Below are 9409 nucleotides of genomic sequence, written 5' to 3'. Positions count from 1 at the left end.
ACTGTACCATATTACCAGGTACTCAGAGATGTTATTATGACATATGAAGTTTATACTCTGGACACATGTTTAGAGCTTCAATTTCCACTCCATAAAAAGTGCACACAACACAAACGTCCTATCAGGTTTCGAACTGTGTTTACATTAGAACAGTTAAATTGTAAATAAACAGATTTGTTTATAAGTTTTTGCTCCTGGGCTGATCTCGTAAAAAAAATTTATCAGCAGCGGGAAGCGTTTGTAGCAGTAATGCACCACTAATTAGTTAATACTGCCACCTGCTGTTCACTTTGCGTTCCTGTTTTTGCATTATACTGTACTATGAATCCGGGAAGGATCTGTATGAAAGTCATTCAGTGCAATATAACAGCTTTGATCATTTCACTGCCCTTGAATTTTAATCAAATTTTATATGTGCAAGTATTGAAAATTTTTGTTAGAATTAAAAGAAACTGCAAGTTGGCAATGAGCAACACATTTGATGCAAATACCAAATATATAATCAGAAGGTAGATATCCCAGATACGTTTTTATTTTTTGAAGGGCCGGCAACAGGTCCATACAGGACATACAGCAGCATATTAAACTTTATTGGCAGCAGCTTGTGAAAATACATTTTGATGAAGGCGGGCAGTTGTTTCAGCAGTGTTTGATACAGCAGGTGTGTTTATAAAGTACAAGGCAAACTCAAAAGATCTAATGTCATTAACCATGGTTGTAGGGTTTCAGCAATATTTCCAGTCTAAATGCCCATATTGTCCAGTAAGAGTCGAGTTTATGGAATACCTAAACCGGACCATGCTACAATTAAAGTTATAGAGATTACACTTTGTCTGTAAAGCTCGTGCCCCGTGTCTGCATAATGCTGTCACTATTGTTATGTCGTTTAATAAATACAACATTAACCTTTCTTAAATTGACGACGCGACAGACAGAACTTTTATTCTTCTCCCAACAGTACCGTAACACACATGATATAGGTTCCCAATCATACTATATGCCTCATAACATTACCGTAAAGAACATAATACTACAACCATATGATTAGCACGTAGATAGATGTGCATGTGTACAAGTGTTTCTAATTAAATGGACTCTGTGTGTGTGTGTGTGTGTGTGTGTGTGTGTGTAAAGTGTAATAAAAGTCACCATGTTTGGCAGCAGTGAGGATGGGGCGAATAACACGCATAAAGCATTCCGATTGGCTGTTCTGCTGGAGGTCAGGGTTCGTTCGATAGCAAAATGGCTGCCGAACCCGCACGAGAGTGGAGCGATGAGAAGCTGAACAGTGACGAAATACCTAAAAAAGACATTATCAAATTTCTGCAGGACAATGCATCACATTCGGTATTCACACCACATATTTGTGTTGAGAAGCTTTACATGCAATTGAGCTTCATTCCGAAAATAATGCATGCAGGTTAACGTCAATATAGAGTGTGTAGTGTGCAGTACAGATGGCTTCCTATCACTAAATGTGTGGGCTGTAAAAATCATTTCTAAATTGTATGTACTGTAGTAAAGGCTATTTCGAGGTCAGCATATTGTATTCAGTATTGCGCAATCTAAATAAGAGTCGTTTCAGTGTGACACTAGAAAAAAAAAAAACAGCAGACTTGTCTCACCACTAAACATCTTCCGTCTACACATTTGTGCTCTTGCTTAGTATATTGAATACACTGTGAGAAATTCTCATTATTCCTCTGTTCTTCCAGTTTCTTGTTGAACACAAACTCATGGGAAATATCAAAAATGTTGTGAAGACTGCAAAAAAGGAGCAGCTCGTTCTCGCCTACAACCAGCTCTTTGAGAGCAAGGTAAATACTATAGGGTTTCATTTTCATGACCTCCGAGAAGATATTTCATTGCGCGTTGGCTTTTTTCTCCGTATAAATATGAAAATAACCAGCCCATTTGGTGAATACGTGGGCAAAAGCTTAAATGACGGGCTGTTTTTATGCTGGATGTTGGCAGAAGTTTAAAGGCACAGAAGTGGAGCAGGTGTCTGAGCAGGTGAAAGCTGTGAAGATCGACGAGAAGCCCAAAGACGCAAAAACAGAAGTCGTAGATGAGGTGAAGATTGTTAGATTGCATGCTGTATGGTGTTACTTGAGTGACTAAGAATGACGTTCAGCATTAGGAAATAGTTTCTTCTTTCAGAAAAAAAATAATAATATTTTTTTTCCCCACACAGGGCCCCCCAAAGTTCACAAAGTCAGTATTAAAGAAAGGAGACAAGACCAACTTTCCCAAAAAGGGAGACACAGTGTCATGTTGGTATACTGGCACGCTTGAGGATGGCACTGTTTTTGATACCAACATCCCTTCAGGTTGGACTGCTATACAAATGGCACTTTGATACTGTTTACATCAAATATGGTTAACAGTCACATGTATTCAGAGAGAGAGAGAGAGAGAGAGAGAGAGAGAGAGAGAGAGAACGAAACGGACAGACATTAGTGAGGTTAAATAGTGATTCAGTCAATGTTCTAAGTCACTCTAAAGATGTTTATTGGGGTTGAAATCAGGGGTCTGTTCAGGACACTTAAGTTCTTTCAAAATTTAGAAAAATCTAAAAACTACACTATGCAAAGACATAATATAATTGTGCGCTTCAAGTTCTATGTTAAAAGTTTGTAAAAGATCAACACAAGTGTGAAGCACAGGTGTCCACATACTTTTGTCCATACAGTGTATATGAGAGTCGCTGCATTACAGTAGAGACTTGGCTCGTTTAGTGTGTACAGATGAATAGGTGCAAACTCTCAATTTGTAGCTAATTAAAAAAAATTGTATTTGTTTATTCAGAATACTATGCACATAATCAGTTTTTATCCTGAAAATTCAAATTCCACTTATCCCTGGCTCTCCTCTAAAAACAAGCAGTCAATATGAAATTGTGGGCAATGTGGAATAGAGCAACATTTCAACAAAAGGCATACTTTTCAAATCTAAATTCAATTAACAATTTAATCCTATAATAATTTTTTTTATAAAGTTAAAATTACACATTGATTATAAATATTGATATATGATTTAATTTTTATGGTATTAATGGCTGACATTTTCCATGAAGTAATCGACATATGAGGAACAGACCCCTAATTTATTGATAAAGATTAATTATTCATGACTGTCCTTCACAGCAGCACGGAAAAAGAAACAGACTAAACCACTCTCCTTTAAAGTCGGGCTTGGCAAAGTTATCAGAGGGGTGAGTGGTTTCTGTTTATCACATTATCAAATGCTTTTTTATTGGCCTCTTTTCTTCTGTTTTGACACTCGCATGTTAACTTGCAGTGGGACGAGGGGCTCCTGATCATGAGCAAAGGCGAGACTGCACGCTTGGAAATCGAGTCAGAATGGGCTTACGGTAAAAAGGGGCTTCCTGATTCTAAGTATCCTTTCATAGCATTGAAATACGGTTTTAAACATGTGCTAACCAATTTGCTCATCCCACAGACTATTTAAACACATTTGAGGCCTGTGAAACTGATTCTCAATTCCTTGTCAGAACAGCAGCAAAAAAATGCTGTTACAGGAGAACAATTAAAAACTAGGTGTTGGGATGCTCCATTAGTGCAGAGATGGATGTTTTATACCGCAGCTTTTTAGCATCTGTCTATTTTCTGTTTATTAATTAAAGAACCCCACATCATATTATATGTAGTTTATGTAACTTTCATGAAACAAACTGTTTCATGTTCGCATTTATAAACAGTAAACATGTGCCAGCATTTTTTTCTTTTCTCTCTTGAAGTTATTTAAAGGGGGGAAAAAAACAGTCAAATTAAACCTGCTACAAAGAACGAACTAACGGTTCACTCCAAAAAAAGGGGGCGGGAAAAAAACTCAGTTGAATCCATGAATATGCATGGATTTAAAACGTGTTTAAATAAATCATTCATCATTCAAGTCCTTGTAATTATAGAATATACCCAAAGTATGGTCTTGAAAATCGTTCAGTAATTTAATTTTAACTTCTATCAATTAATCAGATTGTTTCCAATGTCTGCAATCACTACTGAATGTCTGTTTGTGCCACTGAAATGAAAACGTGCTCCTGTTTTTGTGCTGCAAGTTGTGAATTAAGTGATGCAGCATTCAGATTGATATTTTACCATTTATTCATGATTAAGGCATTACAGTATAAACACTGGTTTCCTTAGGCTTGTTCTGCCATCATTCAAATCTAAATCTCAGGCCAGAGGTTTAAGATTAAACTGAGGTGGTTTATTGTAATAAATTCTTACCATTGCACAATTTTCCTTAATTCCTAAACCAGAATCCCACCAAATGCGAAACTTATTTTTGAGGTTGAACTGGTGGCCATCGATTAGGATCACGGCTGAAACATTACAGCAGGACTCTGGGGCATGTTTATCAGCGTTCATATTAAACTCAACTGTAATGCACTGCAAAATACTCTATACTACAGGTCATGATTGCAAAACAACCATGTTATACTACACATGTTAAAGGAAATTAATAAAAAATTCTGAGCTGGCTGTGTGTTTCTCTTTGCTTCATTTGTGCAGTTCTCTTGCGTTTACAGCATTTAGCAAACACCCTCATCCAAAGGAACTTAAGCTCAGGTGCTCAGGATTTGAACCCCTTTTGATCAAAAGTCCAAATCTTAAACTTTCTTTAGTAATAGCAATAACAACCTTGATTCAGGTTACATGATACTGAAGGTAGACAAGAAAAAAAAAAAGTACACAGCTGTACATGTATCCTGCAACTTTATTATGAACACATGTTACAGAAGAAAAATTAAGAGTTGGCATTAGGACCCTTCTTCTTTCCGAAGGTGGGCACCACATTCACAAAGCGCCTGTTGTACTGGATGCGACGCTTGGCGCGGCCGGTCTTCTTTTTCTTCTTCTCTTGCTTGTCCACCTGAAACGAATAGCAGACAAGATATGCTTTTAAAACTGACATGACTGTGAACATGTAAACACTTTCAATGCAAATACCCCATAAAATAGTTTTGCTAGAGTGCAGCATAACAAACGGATAGTGTTTACCATGACAATAAGACCGGGTCTTATTCATTTTTGCTCCAAAAGAGGCGGTAAAGCTTATTTTCAGGGATGTCGTATTTTTATGTACAACAATCTACTGGTACACTTAAATCTATAAATCCTCCACTTAGACACAACCTGTAAATGCCGGCTTACTATCTTAACTAGGGCTTATATTACAAGCACTTAAAAGAATCATACGAGGGCTTCTTTTCGGAGCAACGTTTATTTTCAGGGAAACTAATATTTGAATACTTGTAGAGGAAAATCTAAAAATAATGAACACCTAACTACTTTATAGTTCAAGAGAGAAAGCCTGGTACAAACATTTCTCATGAATTAAAAATTTTAATAAGGGGGAAAAAAAAAAAGAAAAAAAAAAAAGTCATCCAACAGGGAATTCATAAATTACAAGATTAAAAAAAAATAAATGCTTCATGCTATACTAGCTTTAAAGGTTTTATAGTTGAAGACATGTACCATTCGCAAACATCAAAACACCATTTTATTGTGAGCTATTTGAAAAAAAAGCACTTTTGCACTCACCTTGGGTGTCTGTCCTCGTACTTTTCCAGCACGAGCCAGAGAACCGTGGACCTTACCTGGAAAGAGGAAAAGATAAAGCTTGTTTAAATATGAACTCATTGCTCTTCTTTAACTACGAAAAACATGTGATTGGTGATCCTTTCATTATTAAATGTACAATCATGTCCAGCCAATATCTAAGCACAAGCTGCCTGCTTGATTGTACATTAACTTTCACTTGAATGATATTTAGGAATCTCACTGATCTGCACTGAACATTAACCCTGAATAACAGCTCCTAAATGCTACATATAACTTAAGACTTTAAATGTGCAAGTTCACACAGATGAGCGGTTGAACACTGTACTTGCCTCCCAGAAGCCTGCCAACAACATCCAGAGTACATTGCTCTGAAACTCCACAGCTTACAAGGGTAGAGGCATCTTCAAGAGGTGTGCCAGACAGGAGAAGCACCTGGTCCTCCACACACAGACCCTCCAGAGTCTGAACATGGGCCTGAGACAAACACAAACCACATTTAGTCAGCATTGTTTATGTAGCACAGAACACATGCCGCATTATTCAATTCTCAAAGTTGAAAAGGTGACTACATTATCATGGCGGTAATTTTACAGGTGCTTAGTGACTTTCCCACCATCTGGATCTGCTGTGCCAGTGTTTTTCTAGTCCTCAAAAAACCTCAAACCCACCCAATTACCTATTGTTTCCACCATGCTCAGCGGTTGTCTAATAATTTGAATCCTTTCGGGATGCTCATTTATGGTTTTCCAATATTTAGTCTTCTAGCTAGTGTATCAGTGATCCTCCCCGAGTTAATAAACACCTCCTGAATCAGTACATAAAAAAAATGCATTCTTCTCATACACAGTAAGATTGTTCTACTCGATGTTCAAACTGTTGGCTGTCCTCAATAATAAGCAGCGGAATTTTTTTCTACATTTTCCACTGTTTGGATGGCAATTAAAAATTGTAATCTAATATCACAAGATAAATGATAAACGAAAATTTGATCAGCACACTATCATGTATTTCATGAAGCTCGATTAGGAGTGATTTTTTTTTTTTTTTTAAACCAACTTTGCTTTTAAGGATTGAATTCGCTCACTGTGGGCCTTCATTAGTTAAAACTCAGTATTTGGACAAAGTAAATGAGATGGATGTACTGCTCACCTTGATTTCCTGGACAGTCTCGAGTCCTGTCACCTCAAGGGTGTGCAGGTTCTGTGCACGCACAAAGAGCTGCATGGTGATTGCTGAAAAAGAACAAAAAAGAAAAACTAATTAAGCATATAAAGGTTTTTTTTTATCATCATCAATGCTTATAAACAATTGACATCAATAAATACATAAACATGGTAGACTGACAAAATAGGAAAGCAAAAAAACAAAGATTAAGGATTATGGAAAGAGTTACAGATAAAACGTGATCTTTGTGTTTAAACAGTTGGCTCAATAGCAGCTACTGCTAAAGTTCTTGCGTAAAAAGAGGTCTTTAGTTTGAACATTTACATTTCACAAGTGATAAAAGAAGATCGTGTCGATACTTAAAACCCAGAGCTACGTCCTTCCAAGACACATTCACTACAATTCTTACTCCTAATGAAACAAAAAAACGTCTTGCCTTATTTTATTTGCACCCCCCCACTGTGACGTCATACACGAAATATCCAAAAGCATCGCCTGTAAGCTCTGTACATCAACCCTAACCAAGATCAACTCGAAAGCAGGTGTCGTGAGAAAAAACAAAGTGAATATAACTAACATGACCACAAGTTATCATTAACTTTATTCTGTTTTCCTCCGTCACTTTTCACTTCCGGGGCCCGTTTTCACAAAATGTAAACTATCCATAATCATGCTGACTACACACCGAGTACTAATAATACTTAAAAAACCGGATTAAAACAGACAACCCGTTTAAAGTAATCGATTTGGGAATGAGGACGTGTCGTGTAATAACGGTTGTGTGTCACACACGCCGTGTGCTATGTTAGCATTAGCATGGGCTAGTTCACCACTCACAAGCCAGGGGCACGCGGTCAGAAATATCCCTATAATAACCCCTATATACAACACACTACCCTGAAAACTCGCACATCACATATACATCAGTTTATACACGCACATGAGTGATATCTAAACCCGACACTACACGTGAAACAGGAGTTATTAGATAAAGACAGAGACGGGCCTCACATCACACGGTGCTGATCGGTCCACACGGAGCGAGGAAAGGACCAGCGACGTGTCTGATGTGCGCATGTGCGCGGCGAAGAACTCTGGGTAGGCATGACGTCACTATCTTAAAAGCGCCATTTTTTGCCCCAGAGCAGTGCGGTTAATTAGAAATAAGTTTATTATAGTGATGGAAAGATCGGATCGTTTTAGTAATTTGGGGGGGTTATCTGGTTTATCAAAATAAACGAATCTTTTTTTTGGAGTAATTTAGTTCATTTCGTTCTTTTTATCAGAAATAAAATAAAATCCTACATTTTCAATAAGCAAATCCCCCAATACGTCTACAATCCCGATGTCTGACTTTAGTTCCCATAATAAAAATATGACAATGCAGCGAAGGACAAACTTTAATAAACATAATATTGAAATTTCATTTTAGAAATTTTCATTTAATTATTTTTAATTTTTGTAATACTCCTAAACAAACTACGAGGGGAAAAAAACTAGTAATTTCCCCGTGTCTTCGTGGTTGCACGGAAAGAGAAAAGGAAAATCAAAGGAAAACTAAAACAGAAAAATTACGATTTATATTTATGACACAGGAAGTTGACATTTTATGCAACCAGGTGAACGTGCCAAAAGGAGGCGCTAGATAGCTAAAAGATCAGCTTTATTCTATTTATGTCTATTATAGACAGGTTATCTCTTCTTCTTCTTCTTCTTCTTCTTCGTCTTCTTCGTCTTCTTTTTCTTTCTCTTCTTCCTCTTCTTTCTCTTCTTCCAGCTTCCCCCACTAGGGGTCGCCACAGCGGATCATCCGTCTCCATACCCCCCTGTCCTCTACATCTGCCTCTTTCACCCCAACTACCTGCATGTCTTCCCTCACCACATCCATAAACCTCCTCTTTGGGCTTCCTCTTTTCCTCCTTTCTGGTGGCTCCATCCTCAGCATTCTTCTACCGATATACTCCATGTCCCTCCTCTGAACATGTCCAAACCATCTCAATCTTGCCTCCCCAACTTTGTCTCCAAAATGTCTTACATGCGCTGCCCCTCTAATAAACTAATTTCTAATCCTGTCCATCCTCGTCACTCCCAATGAAAACCTCAAAATCTCCAGCTCTGCTACCTCTGGAAAAAGAAATGTCGTCTTTTTTAATATCATAGTGTTTAGAATATGGAGAGACTGGGGTTTTCAGCAAGAAATGTGAGAAGATTTTGTGCTGAAGCTCCTCCCATACAATTGTACCATATAACTGCAAGCAGCTGATGAGGCCAGAATATGAAAACATCAGGCAAAGTTTCACTTTAAGCATCTTTCTAACATATAAATTAATTGCTTAATGTGAAGTAAATTGACAATAAAAGACCAAATTCAGTACACACCATTTTTATCCATTATTTTTCAACTTAACATATATAAACTTAATATTTTATAAGTTTAATATATATATGACTGGTAAAGGAAGAGAGGTAGCTGATATGATGGAGAGGAGAAAGGTAGATATGTTGTGTGTTCAGGAGACCAAGTAGAAAGGGAGTAAGGCCAGGAACATTGGAAGGTTTAAACTGGTCTATCATGATGTGGATGGAAAGGGAAATGGTGTAGGGGTGATCCTGGAGAAAGAGTAACGTAAGCGTGTAGTGGAGGTGAAGAGAGT

The 9409-nt window shown here is 37.5% G+C and overlaps 2 protein-coding genes across 3 annotated transcripts; one reads left to right on the top strand and one right to left on the bottom strand.

Annotated features, from left to right (window-relative positions):
• The first annotated feature begins 1199 nt into the window (after window positions 1-1199).
• Window positions 1200-4508, top strand: fkbp3 (FKBP prolyl isomerase 3). Of its 2 annotated transcripts, none has more exons than XM_083562167.1 (7): window positions 1200-1347; window positions 1716-1817; window positions 1975-2073; window positions 2195-2330; window positions 3147-3214; window positions 3301-3398; window positions 4286-4508. In XM_083562167.1, the coding sequence occupies exons 1-7, from the start codon at window positions 1243-1245 to the stop codon at window positions 4338-4340; spliced, it is 663 nt and encodes a 220-aa protein (XP_083418293.1). In that variant the 5' UTR covers window positions 1200-1242; the 3' UTR covers window positions 4341-4508. The 2 variants fall into 2 exon arrangements, with proteins under 2 accessions (XP_083418293.1, XP_083418294.1); XM_083562168.1 differs by having other exon boundaries at window positions 1211-1347; window positions 3150-3214.
• Window positions 4509-4725: 217 nt separating this feature from the next.
• Window positions 4726-7907, bottom strand: faua (FAU ubiquitin like and ribosomal protein S30 fusion a). Its single transcript, XM_083562173.1, has 5 exons — window positions 7767-7907; window positions 6741-6823; window positions 5921-6065; window positions 5571-5626; window positions 4726-4899 (listed from the first exon to the last, which is right to left on the bottom strand). Exons 2-5 carry the CDS (start codon window positions 6813-6815, stop codon window positions 4774-4776), a joined length of 402 nt encoding a protein of 133 aa, XP_083418299.1. The 5' UTR covers window positions 6816-6823; window positions 7767-7907; the 3' UTR covers window positions 4726-4773.
• Window positions 7908-9409: the final 1502 nt, after the last annotated feature.

Source organism: Silurus aristotelis (genome assembly GCF_946808225.1).
Source record: "Silurus aristotelis genome assembly, chromosome: 15".
In the NCBI taxonomy this organism is placed as follows: domain Eukaryota; kingdom Metazoa; phylum Chordata; class Actinopteri; order Siluriformes; family Siluridae; genus Silurus; species Silurus aristotelis.
Note: the sequence above shows the minus strand (reverse complement) of the source record. Positions and strands in the feature narration are given on the sequence as shown.

What these genes read in the sequence shown, in the direction of transcription:
- faua (XM_083562173.1), bottom strand. Translation starts at nt 6,815, where the DNA reads ATGCAGCTCTTTGTGCGTGCACAGAACCTGCACACCCTTGAGGTGACA. An exon ending in AGACTGTCCAGGAAATCAAG is followed by an intron (nt 6,066 to 6,740) that starts GTGAGCAGTACA and finishes TGTTTGTCTCAG; the next exon opens with GCCCATGTTCAGACTCTGGA. An exon ending in TGTTGGCAGGCTTCTGGGAG is followed by an intron (nt 5,627 to 5,920) that starts GCAAGTACAGTG and finishes TCCTCTTTCCAG; the next exon opens with GTAAGGTCCACGGTTCTCTG.
- fkbp3 (XM_083562167.1), top strand. Translation starts at nt 1,243, where the DNA reads ATGGCTGCCGAACCCGCACGAGAGTGGAGCGATGAGAAGCTGAACAGT. An exon ending in ACCAGCTCTTTGAGAGCAAG is followed by an intron (nt 1,818 to 1,974) that starts GTAAATACTATA and finishes GGATGTTGGCAG; the next exon opens with AAGTTTAAAGGCACAGAAGT. An exon ending in TTGGCAAAGTTATCAGAGGG is followed by an intron (nt 3,215 to 3,300) that starts GTGAGTGGTTTC and finishes GTTAACTTGCAG; the next exon opens with TGGGACGAGGGGCTCCTGAT.